This window comes from Phasianus colchicus, chromosome 9 (assembly GCF_987193195.1).
Source record: "Phasianus colchicus chromosome 9, bPhaCol1.hap1.1, whole genome shotgun sequence".
Classification (NCBI taxonomy): domain Eukaryota; kingdom Metazoa; phylum Chordata; class Aves; order Galliformes; family Phasianidae; genus Phasianus; species Phasianus colchicus.
The window spans coordinates 27,292,460-27,308,685 of NC_143444.1; the positions used below are offsets into that span (position 1 = coordinate 27,292,460).

Sequence of the window (16,226 nt, forward strand, 5' to 3'; positions counted from 1 at the left end):
AAAAGTAGAAGCAATTCACCTTTTGTAACCTCTCATGAGCAGACTTTTCAGTTAAGTTTGTGAATCTCTAGCTGGAATTAACTGCATTGTCACAGTTATTTTATTTCTTCTAAAAAGTTAAATTTGGTGAGCTGACAGCACTAGAGCCATTTCTGCCTCCATGGACCAAGCACAGCCCATTGCTGCTGCTGCCTTCCCCCTTCCCAACCTCGTGGGCCTAAGGTGGGGCTCCACCTCCATGACTCACTATGGGGCAGCTCTCTGTCTTCCCAAAGCACTACAGGCTGTTCCAGGCACCTCCTGGTTAACTCAAGAAATACAAATGCCTTCTCCTTCACTTACAGGCCTAATGGTCTTCAAGCCAACTGCCTCACAAGTGCCTGGAGCAGAGACCTCTGTCCCAGCTGGCTCTCCTATGAGCCACAGGAAGGCAGATTCTCTCCCAGTTCCACTCACCCTTTTGCCATCTTCTCTGACAGCTAAAATCCACAGGGCATGCAAGGATAAAGCAAAGTCTGCAGCTTCCAGGCACTTGGGGACTCGCTCCAGCACAAACGGGCAGCAGAAGAGGAAAGCTGCTTACAATCCCTGCACACCAATGCAAGAGCCAACGTGCTCACGTTCCTTGGGACCTCCTCTGCACGGTCTGAAGAACCTAATAAAAAGCAGTGCTACAAATTACCTTAGATGGGCAGCTGGAGAGATGAGGATGGGGGAAGTAAAGTCCCAGGGACAGCTTCTTCACATCTCCTTTCATAAATCTGTCAAGGTACCGGGGCAGTCCCATCACTACAGCATTTCACTGCCTCCAGAGCATTTTGATAGAAATGTCTTGAATAATAATTAAATGAGCACCAGGGTATCTTTTCTTTGACGTGAGCAATTTGCTTATATTCTCTGGTTCTGCTACCTGTTCTATTAAGAGTGTGTCTGTATGAAACAAAGGATACAAATATTAGCCTTCCTCGCTGCCAAAGAAATTAATGAATGTCATACTCTCAGATGCAAAGTCTCCTTCAAGTATGAAGTGATCCCAGTAGAAATATTGGAAACGTTTGTCAAGAAGAGTTTAATCCACTGGCTTCAAAGCAGTAAATAAGCATAATTACAAAAGCCGTTTGGTAGGATACTGTAATCCACTGAGATTCTGCAGGTGATTTAGGAAGAAAACACCACATCTAAATGGCAACGTACACTTGCTTTGACTTATAGAGAATGCACAGCAGAAGTGCTCTGCATTAATTGCTGCCTTGTGCTGCAGTACAACTGGCACAGTTTTTGCTGGGCAGCCCCCAGCTGCAGCCCTGTCACATCTCCTGGAGAGTGGAGCAGCAGCAGCCTTTGGGTGGAGGAAGAAAAGAGACTGTGGTTGTGCAGTTGTGTTCTGGTTCTCTGCCCTGAGCCAGGATTTAAGCAGAGGCTTTAATGAGCACTCCAGTATAGCAGCGACAATCTTAGCTCACCAAAAAATGGAGATAACTCTATAAAAAGCTTTTAAAGTGCTTACAAAGAAAAGTAAAATGCTGTAAAGACACAGGGCACACTTTAAGAACTGTAATTTCAAATATATCTCTGTAATTCTACAAAGCACGGATCCTCAAATCTGGATAAAACTCAATGTGTGATATAAGCAGGATATCCATCATTAGTAGGAGCTGGGAATGGTGTACAATGGACTACAACTGCTTCCACTGCTAGCTTAAATTAAAGATTTGTAGCTTTTCAGTAAGAATCTGATATTTTAATACATCTTTTTTTGTTGAAAAACAACTCAGCTCCTCCTGAAATTATATGCATGACTTGGAGAAAGAGAACTATTTGGTAAAGCTGGTGGCTAAGTGGATGACAGCAATTACTGATGCCAAAGAGAAGAAAATAAGACAAACGATGGCACTGCAGCTTTCCCACACCCTTCCTGAGGCAACCAAAAAGAAACACGGTTCAACATTTCTTGTTTGCTTAAATCCAACAGCGGATTTTCTCAGGAAGGCCAGGGGTGATTTGCACACACTAACATTCGCAGTGGGGAAAGAGAGATCTGCTGCTGATTTATCACAACTTGAACACTGGCCAGAGAGGCTGTGGACTTGGAAAGCCTTAAGCTGTGAGGTTTAGAAGTGAGCTCCACACGGCTGCAGCAGCGCAGTGCCTGAGCTCCATGTGCCCAGGTACTGTGCATAAAGAGCTAATCCTGCCACCACAGCCCACATACATTAATCTCCAAGCAGGACTGAGATAAGGAGGTCACGGAGTCCAGACAGGCTGAATTAAGTTGGAACTCCCAGCCCAGCTACCAACGCTGTCATTGCGTTAGTCTGACTGAACTGGGATTTATTCTCAAGCTTCCTTGTACCCATATTGTTTGCTTTGTCTGCTGAAATCGGAGCGGTTACCGAGTACCTGAATGTCTGATACAGATCTCTGGTCAAATGTCAGTGTCTAAAGCATGGGTTCATCCCTGGAAGGCCAAGTTTCCCACAGAAAGCCGCCCTCCAGGAAAGGCAAGGACAGACAGCAGTAAATGAAGACGACCTTGAAGCGCATTGCTAGAAGAGCTGACAGGCCTCCCATGGAGGGAATAAAGCGGCTGAACTGCAGTCTCACTGCTAACGGTGGTTGTTGCTATGGTGATTGATACGGAAAAGCCCATATAGATGAAGACTGCAGAAGGAATCAGTAATTCCTGATATTGTTCAAATCACTAATGGAGCTAAGGAGCCATTTCACGCACTCCTGCAAATTAAGATTTGCATGCACTCGCTGCCTTTGCCACACTGCTCCCCTCAAACACCAAGGAGTTATTTTCCCCTTCACCATGATGGTATTTGCGTCGTATTGGCTCATTACAAGGGAGCAACCAGATGCCAAAGCTGCCACATAACCAGTGGTTCAGAAATGTATTTACTGTTACAGAAGATATATTTCTGGGCAATCATATCTTCATTCAAAGTGCTTTTCTGAAAGTAGAATTAATTATGAGCTCATAATTTATGAATAGAAGCAGCTTATGTAAAAAAGATTTGCATGCTCTGAACTTGCCCCATCTACAATGTCATTTGGGTGCAAAAGGTTGCAGAACTCATTCCTTCAGTCTCCTCAATTTCACTCCGTACTGGGAAAATGCCAGGAAGGTATCACAGGCTTTTCTGGTTAAATGACATCACAGTAAGAAGTGACATCACCAGTAAGAGTCTGGTGTAGAGGATTTAGGGGCAAAATAAAGCAGCTTAGGGAAAAAAGGGATGGTCAGAATACCAAAGGTTCAGACCTTTGCTCAAATTCACACACACTCCAGAGGGATCTTGTGAAGATAAAGGCCTATCGTTACTCCTTTATATTCTGATTGAGATGCAATCAGCTGAACCTGAACGGAGATGTTTTGTACTTGCCAAAATTTAAATGGAAAAAAATATATGCTGCCATGTGTTTAGTGGTTTGGTGTTTTTTTTCCTTCTGATTCTGAAAATTGGAAACCCGTATGGGACATCAGCACTGCTGTTCCCACAGATGTAACTTACTTATTAAAACAGCAATTTTACAAATTACATCAATTGGGCAAATCCCTCAGAAGCACCTAGTAACATCCAGGAGTCTGGCAGCTGCTCTGATAGCATCACCTGCCTGTTTCTGAGGAAGGTGTAAGTGCAGTGCTTCCAGTAACCAGCACAGAGCATCACTCAACACAGCCTCAAGCCTGTGCCAACACAAACCAAACCTGCATTACTCCATACACAGATGTCCTGGATTCAGCAGGACCTATGGTCTGTGGGATGGCTGCCCATGCAGACCCTTCTGTGCTATCAGGAGCTAATTGTGCCATTGCTGGGTTCAGATCACAGATACTTTCCCAGGATTAGCTTGCTCCCACAGATTTCACCTTATGTCCACAGGGCAGACTTTCACTCTGTGCTCACCTGCTAACACAGAGTTGTGGGCTATCTTCTCAGCCTCATTTTACCATGTGCAGACCAATCTGTCAAAACCAGAGCCACATTGCCACCCTCAGGAAATGTTCCTGAGCCACTGGGCTGAGCAGGTAGGGCACAGAGACTGGCTTCAGCCTGGGAATCCCTTTGGCTGCAGCAACTGAGAGCTCATGGGATTTAACTTGAATGAATAAGCAGGACAAAGCAGTGCTCCCATTGCAAGCAATGAGGTCAGTGCCCTGTTAAATCTTCACTTCCACTAATTTAGTTTGCTTGATGGGAATTCTTTGTAAAAGGAGATGTTTCTTCTTACCAAAGTCTGCTTCACTGCTAAACTCAAATTTTCACTGTATTTAGTCCAGGGCACCATTAACTCTTTTGGAGGACACACAAGGCAAGGAGTTGTCACAAACCCTTCTGCAACATCTCACCCAGCTGTCTCTCACAATTCTCCAGGACCAGGGATCCAACACAATGGCAATCATAAAGATCCTTTTGAAATAAAAGAGTTTGCAAGGCACTGATAGGAAGGGATGGATACTTTAAAGAAGAAGCACGGAGGATACAGCAAGACAAACAGCAGGATTCAGTGCAGCCAGATTGAGGGTTATGAATATCTGCATGGACTACAGACACCAGGTGTATGAAGGCCACCGAGGTGGATTTGGGAGGGAGAGAAACTGATAGCCTCTTTAGGAAACAGACAACTCCTAATTATCCTTACTTACGTGACATTAGGGGCACAGCTATGATATAAGGGAAGCAATGTACCCAAACAATGTGCCTATAATTCTACAAAAAAAAAAAAGAAAAAAAGGAAAAAAAGAAAGCAATCATACCTGGAAAAAAATGCCATAGATTTTCCACTCAAATGGAATATTAAAGCACTGAGTGACACTCACTGCAATGAAAAGCATAAGGGTCATCTGGTATCTGCACTCACTTTAACAGCACTGAGGCTTCTAGGACATCAGGTTTCGCACTTCCAGTTCTACTGTTTTGAAATGGAGGGCAGAACTTTGCTGAATTTGGGCTGAGAAGACAAACCAACTGTACAGCATCAACATTTATTTTTAAGTTTCTGGAAAAAAGGAGTGTAGATATGTATATTTCATTGAGAGCTAAACCTTCTCAAGTCATACTTTATCAAAGAAACAAATTTATCTGCAAAATATAAGTAAAATTAATCCAACCACTTTATCTTCCTATTTGAATCCGGCATTTCAGCCACGAAGACAATTTTTAGATGCTGTTTCATCTGTTAACATGACTCACAAAACAGCTTCCCCCCCCATCAAACACTACATGACCCTCTCCTGCATAGGACTGCACTGAGTTCAAGCTAGCTCATTCTGATTCATATGATTAAAATCATATGCTCAGGAAGAGCAACTGTTAAGCTCTGTTTAATTAGTGCAATGCATATGTACCCACGTCCACTGAAGGATGGAACTCCTACCCACAGATCTGCCACCATAACACGATCGTTGGAAATCTCCTTTAATTGTCAGTGCCCTTAACAAAACTAAACAGATTCTTCCCTTTCAGATGGATAAACTCAGAATTATTGCTCCGTTCTTATGAAAAAAGCACTTCAAGGACATGAAATACAAGTGTATTTGGCAATAAAATGCAATTTCTTGGCTATTTCAACTCCAAGAGCTCTAAATATTGACAGACAGACTGCCCAGAAGACAAGCATCAAGTCAAACTCTGCTGCTTTGATAGGGTGACATACAAGATGGGAAAGCAGCTTTTTTGTAACACTATGCTTTGGTTCCAATAAACCAAAAAGGTTTAAATTAAAATAGTTATTTCATACCACTCTTCCACAACCCTGTAAAAAATTATCATTTAGGGTCTGCAGGAATGGGTGTGTGAGAGCACTTGCAGCACTTGCTCTATACATCCACTCTTTTTTCCTGATGCACCCTGCCAGGAAAACATTGTAGGAGTATTACATTTGGAATTGCCTTCTTGTCAGATCGTGCTCCATTCCTGCACGTATTGAAGGATCAATTACTCAACATACTGGTACAGGCAGTTCAGCTGAAACTGAGGGATCAGCACTGTGCAGATGTGCACAGGCAGCCTGCAAAGCTGCACCACAGCACCTGCTGAGGTGAGAGGGCAGTGCTCCATACCAGGAAACTCATCTGCAGAATGCGTCTGTTGTTCCTTATAGCTGAACTTAATAGACAGCACTGGGGAAAAGAAGCCCTTCTGCAGACAGAGCCTTGGCAGAGCTCAGGCCGTGGCTTTTGGGTTTAACTCCTGACATCTGCAATGACTGCCTTCCCCCTAACCTCGAGCTGATGCAGTATTTTCCATTTAATTACAGCAAGCACCCAATGCATTAACAATGAGACTACCTTCATGTTTCCGTAGGAATGCAATTAAAGGTAACTGCCAAGCTCGTTTTTCTTGCTATTTTGTTTTGAAAGAACTAAGGATAAATATGATTATGGGATGAGATTTTTCCTATGTAGCAATGGGGATTTTTCTCCAATTACTACCGCTTTTGAAGGAGCTCTAATACTTTAAGCAGTGATAAAGTGGCAGCTGTACATGTTTAATTTCTGAGAGCCAGGGCATAATGCATAAGCATTAATCCCTCCAGCTGTCCAGTAATTAAACATCATGTAAAGCCCAGAAGATATCATTGCTGTGCTACCTTATCTTATTTATGATGGACTTTCATTTGTTAAATCTATAATAATTTCCTTCCTATTCTCAGAAATGATTGCTGAATTCCTCCACCATGTCAAACGTACTCAAGTTACATCTACCTGCTATACAAATGACAGTAATTTTAGGCTAGCCGTATTTCTTTTCACCACATGCTGAAATAATCATAAATATTAGATAAATATTCTTTCGATAAGCACAAATGCAACAGTATGAACTTTAACACCATTAAAATTCAGTTTCTCAGGGAGATTGTATGGCAAAACCTGATCCTCTGCATTTGATTTCCCTCTGAACTCACTGAGGAACGTGACATTACTCTGCACCTAGCCTGTTAATGAAGACAACAAACAGAATTCCTAATTTTGAGGAAAGCATGTATTAATCAGACTGCAAAGGAAGACCAAGTCAGTGTTGTATCACTGCCAAAGGAAAAAGCTCTCAGCAGGATCTGCAGAGAGCTGGCACGAGCAGCACTGGTATGGTCAAATGCCCATAGATGGCACTGGAAGTGACTTTTAGATTGCAAAACACAGGCACCTGTCCTGCGTCCAGGAGAAAATGACAAGATGACACAATGATCCTCATCCCTACACAATGAAACAATTTCACTGTCAACAAAAAGGTGAGATTTTCTAACTCATGTGAGTGTAGGGGCAGGAACAATGCAGAGGAAGATGGCTTTAAATCAGGTTTGTTATTTCCTCCCTCCAATTGGTTCATCACCAGGTGGATTTGCTAGAGGGATCAGACCAGCTTGGTTCTGCTTTCTGCCAATGGCTCTCAAGTGATGTCAGGGTTGCTGAGCAGGGCACTGGAAAGAGCTGACTGATTTTTTCTGCAGTCAGATCCTCCAAGAAAAGGACCACTCACTGCTTTGTACTGAGAGTCACACATGTGCCTGGAGCTTTGCCTGAGGATCTTAGAAATTATGGACACCGTGGGAACCTGGAGCTGTGAGCAGGGACACGGGGCTTACAGCAGGCAGGACTCTGCTCACTGTTGCTTCCCCCATTAATTTAAAAAGTATTACCTAGTCTGCTCAGTTTTTATTGAGCACATTGTCCCTTGGGACTGAAAATCCAGAACTAATTCTGAGATATATAGTAGATAACTAAAAGCTGAAAGATCAGAGTTCAAAAGTCTCTCTATGGACTATCAGACAAGTGAAAAAAAAAATCCATCTTTTACTGAGTAGGAAATCTGAGGAATAAGTATTAAAAAGTTCATAGGAATGGGGACTAGCATATGAAAGTTAAGAGAGAACTGTCTCTGCTGCTGCCACTGAACACAGCTCTGCTCCTTTTCCTTACTCCTTTGAAAGAGCAGCATGTTCAAATACTGCATTGGGAAGACATGCACGCACATATAAAGATTCCTAACTTACTTAAAGCTTAGTAGATTAAAGGTGTGTTTAAATAAAGTTGTAGAGAGCTGGGATCAGCATCCTATGGGAACCAGCAAGCTCACCTCACAAGGCACACAGCAAAAACAGGTGAGAGATAAGTACACAACTATTAGATGTGCAGATGTAGGACCTGTGAGTCAGCAAGTCACACGCTCAGGTTAAAACAAACATCATCCAAGGGCAAACAACTTAGTACCCTACAAACAGAGAATTTACAGATTTCATAAAAATGCCACGCATGTCTGCAGATATGCTCTTTTGGGAACATAAAGCTTTCGGGAGAGTAAAGATAAAACACACAGAAAAGAGAAAAAGGCAAAAAATGCAAAAGAACTATTTAAGATTTTGCTGTCTCATGTAACACAAATACAGCTCCTTTCTCTTACAGCAGAAGATAACCTCAATAACAAGGCTGTATCTGCCAGGAGACGTTCTTGCAGGAATTCCTGGCTCTCTGGGACAATGCTAGGAGATCCTTGTGAGATCACTACTCTTACCTGCATAAGTGCTCACGCATTGCTCTATCTCTGTGCTAAACTTAAACTGAATAAATCACTGTATGGGAAAACAGTTTATTAGTGCATCAATACATCATTACACTGTATCTGGTACAAAAGAGGGGAAACTGTGCAGTTCTAGTTCCTTATTTGCAAGAGACAATTTTCATACGAGGTGCAAAAACTGGTCCAGGTGAGAGCCAGTAACAGGCTGAGAGAAGATGGGCCTGCACATGGCTCTCACTGCTGCCCACCCTACACATCACGTCCATTAAAGAGATGCAACATCCATCACAGCTGTGAGAGGACAGCAACACTTCTTTTCTAAATCTATGCTGAAATGCTCCCTGCATTCCTAGGCAGGTGACAAAACACCAGTCAGTGTCTCTTTTAGCAGAGATTTAACAAATTTTGTAGTAGTTATTAACTGGAATGATCCAGAGTAGTGATGCTCTCTCAACATAAGGACTCTCACATTTAATTTCTCTTATTAGTCTCAGTGAATGTTGTTCCTAAGCTTATCCAAACGATTTTGATGAAGATGAGGTACATCAGGAGCAGAAAACCTCAACCACGGGAATCGGGCCAGCAAATTCAAAACTGCTCCTACATTCTTAACTCTTGCTCTGTGTTTTAGAGAAGCAAACCAGACTCAGGACTTACTGTAAACACACATCACTTCTGCTCCAAAGAACCAAAGAATAAGTTCATTTTCATGTATTTTATTTTCAAAAAGGCAGATATTTGCATTTTCAAAAATTGTTTATGCACTGAAAGTTAGCAGCAGACTTAAAGCCTACTGCTCAAACTGCTGGAAGTAAATGACTCAGGCAGATGGGCATTCACCTGCCTACATGCAAGGATTAATACCCACAATTAATCCCTGGTGCAATTACAACCTGTGCAGACACAGATCTGGATTCCTAATCCCTGTTGCTTTATGCAAAGCAGGTTAAATAATTTACAGCTTCCACTACTTCCTCAGTGGAAGTTCTTCCACAGGATGAAAACCTTACAATTTTTAATTCTTATTTATGGATGAACAACAGAAAACAGAACACACACAAAAAAAACAACTAAACAAACCATTTCTTTACCATCCATTCAACAATGGGGTCAGTATCTGGATTCCTTCTGAAAACACCATTGCCTACTACCAGTACAGACCAGGCCTAGCAGGTCAGCTAAAACTCTCCCTGTCATCTCTGCAAGAACTTTTTATTTTCATGGATTTCTTCTATCATGTTGCTGTTTCTCCCTCCAAACATGGCAAACTGGACCTTATTTCATACTCATTTCCCTTCTCTCAAGGCTAGCTTTTAGCAGGGCTGGATTCTGTGGTGGGAGATGAGGAGCTGGAAGAAGTACATGACTTATCCAGCAGTTTGGGATGATGCACTTTTTTCAATGTACCTGCACTCATGTAAGTTCAGAGCTTGCTAACTATGCTGATGAACCTGTTCTCTAAGGACAACTGCTACTCAAGGACACCATACAAGGCTACAAATTCTCTCACTTCTTGAAGAAGATATCCTGAGCACTGCTGTGACAAATCCATTTCAAGCCATGTAGGATGCCAGTAGAAAAAGATAGTCTTCAACAGTGACAGCAAACAAAAGGAGGACAGCAGTCTGCAAAATAATCCACCAAAGATGTGGCCAACACAAAGCATTAAAGGAGAGCCCAACTCAAACAGAAAATCTCATTTTCTTATTCACCACTTCCCCAAAACTTCTGATCAGCAAATTCAGGAAAGAAAAATCCATCAAGAATTACCCAACCCAGAGCAGTATCAGAAAAGCAGCTTGCTGGATGCCAGAGGCAGACATAGGAAGAAGAACCTGAGTACTCTTGCTCGAGTTTTTGAGTGATGCTACTACCATAACCCTTGTTTTCCTCTTGCACAAACTCCTCCACCCTCCCTTAACGCAGACTGTGAACATTTTGACACAGGAACGGGTGCTTGCACAGCCTCATCACAATCAGTTCCTGCTCCTACCTTTGCAAAGCAGTACAACAGTGCTAGATTTATGAATTAGAAAAATGTTCAAGAACTCCATATTTAGCAAAAATTCTTTTGAAGGATTATAATACCAAGAAACAGTTATTGCTACAAAGAAATTGGATTGTCTGCAGTTAAAATATGCCTAGAGTCTCACATTAGCTCAAAGCAATGGCTTTATTGACACTGATTTAGGAAGAGCTTAGGGTTTTTCATCTGGATGCCTTCACTAGCATTATCTTCAAGTCATCTCCCATTTGTTTATTGCACATGCAAGCTCTCAACATGGCAATTAGTGTAAGCACAAATAAACTCCCTTCTAAATCTAGAAAAATGCGTTGTTTAAGGACTGCTTTGTCAGCTCTGTGAGAGGTGCAGCATTAGCTACAACAATGTGCTCTGCTCCACAGGGTTGGCAAGTGACAGCCAGCAATGAAACCTCACTGAAAATGAGAATAAAAAAGTGAGTGCAAAGGTAGAAAGAAAAAGGAAAAGAGGTCTGAACCTAGGATCAGCCATTTTCCTTTTTCTGAATCAGGATGATGTGTGCTACTGAGATAAGAGAAAATGGATATAGAAGGATTCTGAATAGAAAAGAAAAGGGAATGTTAACAGAATATCTGATAGACTTAGTGAGGTTTTATCAGATTTGGACAAAAGGGAGGATAGCAGTCAATCCTCTACAAGCTCTCAGAGTTTAAAGAACTAACATGTCTGTTCTCATCCATGACCAAAAAAACACCTTAATTTGACAAGCATCCTCATTGAAAATGCACGTAGGACAGCCATTCAGAAGTGCCACCTGTTTCCTTCTCAGACTAAATCTAACGCCTCTGAAAGGGGCGTAGTCACCAGATATTAGTACTGAAAGCCTCTGATGCCTGCACCCGCCCAGGAAGCTCAAAGTCTGCCCATCAGTGCCTTCCTGCCCCATCCCTGGCCAGAGAATAGCCACGTTCAGACTCAGCACTGATTTCCACCTTGCACCCACTGAGGTGGCAGCCTACATTGGGATGACAGTCAATGATAAGGAACTAAGTGAAAGTCAAATTCACCTCACAAGTTATCCAGCAGCCATCAGAAGATGGTAGTTTATCCTTGGATTAAATTTCCATTTTACAATCCTACATTGCACTACAACTGTGGAAGATGAGCAAGGCTAGAGGCGCCGAAACATCCAGAAGGCAAACACTCAGCTTTTTCTAAATCTGTTAATAGCATAATTATGCTGAAATTATGTGGCATCTAGAACATATTTAAATTCATTTTGGGGGCCACCTCAGAGCCTTGAAAAGAAGAACTTCAAAGCAAGCAGTTTCAAATGAAGGGTTTTTTTTTAATAAATAATAGACTCCACGCAACAACTCCTACTAGCGTGAGCAGCAGCATTAAATTAGTAGAGGTATCCACCAGTGTAAAATTGTTATAACTTCATTAACTCCTACCGAGGGAAAAAAATCGTACTTTGCTTGCAGTTACATTTCTCTTCTGAGCTTGTCTCTAAAGCAGTTCAACAACAAAAAAGGACGTGCCATAGAGAGAACACTAAGGTTTTCATACAGATCACTACTTTTGAAAACTGCCAAAACATAATTACCTTGAAGGACAAAGGATTAGGGCACATTACCAATTTATCACATCATAATTAATGAATTAGGAATGGTCCATGCACAGGCACTTAATTCCACATGAATTAGGAGGCAACGTGAGGCAGCCTATGCCTTCTCCTTGCAAGTCAACCCAAGTGGAGCTATGCTGCGTGTGGTCAGAACAAGCAGAGAACTCATCATATACACAATAACCTGTTACCACTGGACTACAGAGCCACGTGCAAAACAGAACAGAAATGCTTTGGAAAACTTTATGTCTAATCTGTACTGCATTGAATTAGCGATTTATGTTGAAGCTTCATACACTGTTATATAACTTCAATGGAAAAACAATGTGGATTGTGAACTGGTCAGGCATCACAGCTCAAAATTCAGTTTTCAGATGAAGAAACATCAACGTGTGTTTGTGTGTACTCATTCAAGCCTCTCACCAGTAATCTGAATCACACAAAATGACAGGAACAGTGACAGGAGTGAATAACTACAGGATGATGGCAGTCACACAGAGCAAGAGAATTTCATAATAGCCTGGGACTATTTATACAAGGAAGTAAATAACGACAAGTAATAACAATACATAACTAATAACAGAGCAGTGATAGGAATGAGATTTTACTTCTGCATAATAATGGATAGACTGATATTCCCAAAGTTCTGGTGGTCTGTATAAAAACAAAGTTGGAAAATGAGCTGAGATATCAAAGGGAGCCACAAAAATGAGTAAAGCATTCATTCAGAAGAAAAATACTTGACAACAAGCAGCACACAGAACTAAATATGTTTCGTCTATCAAAAAGACAGTTTGAGAAATGACTTGATTACACAGTGTAGGAGTTTTCACAGAAGGAATACACTGTTAAAAGAGCTCTTTCATTCAGGAGAAAAAGGCCTAATGAAAGGCAGTGGTCACTGAGGGACTGAATTTAAAACTGTTACAGTAAATTGTATATCATTCTCTCTCTGTCCACTAAAATCAACAGGCCATTTACAAAGAGAAGTTCAGACTTATCTATTACATCCCAGCAGAAGCTAACATGGCCTACAGGGCTATGCTCTGCAGGAAGAAGAAGGTGGCACGAAGCTGTAAGAGAAAAAGGTTTGCTATTCAAGTCCTTACCACCACATCGACTGGGTATTAAGCCCTCATAATCATGACCAACTAATTATATTCTGCTACAGGACAGAAGACATAGAGCATAGTTCTCCACAGAGTTCCCTTTATATTCTCCAGCCATCTCCAACTGTAGAATCCCTCGTTCATGTCTTTTTTTAAGATCCACTACTTAGCATTGCAAATGTAGACCGAGCGAATTTTGTTGGCAGAAAAGTCATCCCTTTACATGCAATTTGTAATAGTCACTCCAAAACTTTTATAGTCCTATGGGGAGACGTTGCATGTGTATTAAAGTATTTCTCTAACTCACCAGGAGCACAACCAGCCTCATCAATACCGCTTTCACAGTCCTTCTGCCCATCACATCTCCAGGACGACGGGATACATTTGTTGCTTAAGTCTCCACAGCTAATTTTTTCAGCTGGGCATACTTGTTTGGCTAGAAGAATAAAACAAAGAAAAAATACAAGTTTAACGTACTTCTAGACATTACTAACACTCTTTGCACTTTTAAAGTTACTTTCATTTTATATGGCTCAATCCTGAGACCTGTAATGAAATGTGAAGTCCACAGTTCTGAGGTCTGCCTGCTTACATGCTCCCTAAGAGAGATGACAGTATTTTCACATGCAGAAAACAGCCTGCCCCTCAGTGTGTGCCCGACTCAGCCACCCTGCTTTAGGAATACAACCGTACAGCAGCATGCAAATAAAATGAACTAACCAATCCTTATCCAGTTTGGCAGGGTTTATTAAACAGATCAACTCTTCTGTTCAAAACATGATACATTTTTGAATAGTTTTTCCATAGATGTTAATAATTATAATGCTACATACAGTTGCAAGTCTACTGAAAAGGAAGGAACTTAAATTCTAAAGGAAATCTTAAATTCTGGATTAGAACTAAAAATATCTTTCACAGCATGCCACCCTGGTAAAGAAATTAATGCAAAGTCTGTCTGCTTTCCAAGTACTGAGCAGGAGAGGATGAACATTACACCTTCTCTCCACTTGCACAAGAAGGCGTTGGAGGGCTCTCTTGCAGCCTCAAAGCATCAATCCCCCTCTTAAAAGCAGCACCATTTTGCCACAGGATTTCTCCATCTTCTCAGCACCTTGAAGCACTTCAAAAGCAGTTTCTAGAAGCTGTGGGCAACCAATATATCAATATCTTTGGCAAGCTGACAGGTTTGGAAGAGTGTGGACAGAGGACTCTTATTAATGGAAAACAACATTTTATTCATCTCACTGACAGAGTAATTACAGGTATTTTAAAAATGTAAATCAAAGCTTGAACTTGAAGGAATGTAGGAAAAGAAGCTGCTTTTGCTCACAGTTCATCAAATCCCTGCATTTCAGTGGTTTCTGCACCTAAGCATCGTTGCATGGAAGCCAACAGTCTGTAAGCACCAGCAGGTAACAGATAGAGGATTCTGCATAAAACTCAAAGCACAACTGTGATGAAAACTTTGGCATTATTTCGGCAAGGTTGTTATTTTCAACCAGAGACACTGCAGCAGTGCAAACGGACTCAACGTCAGTGTTTGTGCTATGAAATGGGCTTTTAGCAGCTGCAAACCAGACTTACATTTCTGTTTCTGCACACTGCTTACACAAACACCAGACCTTCTGGGCTTACGTGACCAAAATATTTACTTTCTCCTTTCCTCTTCACCCTCCCCAGAAAGAAAAGGGTTAGCACCATACATAAGAGTGAGTGCTTACCCTGGATATAGTCTGGACCAACTCGAGCTATAGCAAGGCCTGCCTTTTCAGAAAAGCACCATTAAACAACTTGGTTGAAATGTCAGACACATCAACACCAATTTATCACAATGAACTGCAAATGCCAAGGATGGACAACAATGGTTTATTTATAAGGAGACAAGAGCAAAGAAGACAAGAAGGTTCCATTTACTCACTACCGCCAATGGCACATTCTTCTTTTTCTTTACATGAGGCTACAAAGTCTTTCACAGAACTACAGAGCCTAACTGGCGCCCCACTGTTTGCTTCCTCTTGTGCCACTGCTGTGCTTTTCAGGCTCCGGACATCATGTATATTCAAGAAAGCCCAAGAAAACAGAATTGATTTACTTTCAGAAGACCGTTTGTCAGGTTCTCACCAAACAGGTATTCTAAGAGCATAAACAAAATGTAATTAAGTGGCTTCTACTGGTGGGAAACCCACAAGATTTTACATCAACAGTCTGAAAAGAACCTGCCTTTGTGGAAACGCATCATCTTACAGGTCTGGACAGTTTCTCAGTCTGTTCTGAAATAGCTTCCCATCCTCTCCAGATTGCCCCCTGCATTTATCCAAGGTTCTTCAGAAAAAAAAAGCCAGAATAAAAACAGAGAAACTACTATACTAAAAGTGTTTAATTCATTTGGACATGCCATTTAATTGTTCCTCAAAACCTCTACAGCTACACTTAGTATAGACCTAAAATTCCTGCCTCCCCATTACCCCCAACAATGGTTTAGTTGTTCTTTGTTAAAGGAAGGTTTGGTTTTTAGCAAGGATCTCTCCCCTCAAATACCAACCTTAGATCTCCTTTTGTCATAGCTGGCAGCCCTATCTCAGAGACATACCATGAACAATTAAATAAGTCCATACTTGCCCTACATGTTTCCATCCAAGACGAGCACAACTGTTAAACGAGCCCTGTTCAGATAGGAAGGGATCCAAAGGGCAGAGATTGCTTTAGGAAATTCAGGACTCAGAGTTCCCTATTCCTGGAGATTTACAGTTCAATAAAACATCTCAGTCACAGGCTGGCATATATATTGCATATAATATACATACGAAAGCATACTACAATCTACATTCACTACTGATTAGCATCTGATACATCCCCACTGAATTTTTTGGGACGCTTAACATTTCAGAATCCATCTTGTGAATTCAATTATTATCACCGCTGAAGGTGTGTGAGTTTGGTCTGCGGCAGTATTTTCCCTCACCTTTTCTCCCATCTCA

The 16,226-nt window shown here is 41.5% G+C and overlaps 1 protein-coding gene across 2 annotated transcripts in view; it reads right to left on the reverse strand.

The window, feature by feature from the left end:
• The window catches only part of LRP8 (LDL receptor related protein 8), a 151,520-nt gene that overhangs the window by 23,874 nt on the left and 111,420 nt on the right, over window positions 1-16,226 (reverse strand). For both annotated transcript variants that reach the window (XM_031602635.2, XM_031602623.2), the window contains exon 4: window positions 13,556-13,684. In XM_031602635.2, coding sequence (XP_031458495.1) covers window positions 13,556-13,684 — 129 coding nt within the window. The remainder of the gene's footprint in view (window positions 1-13,555; window positions 13,685-16,226) is intronic.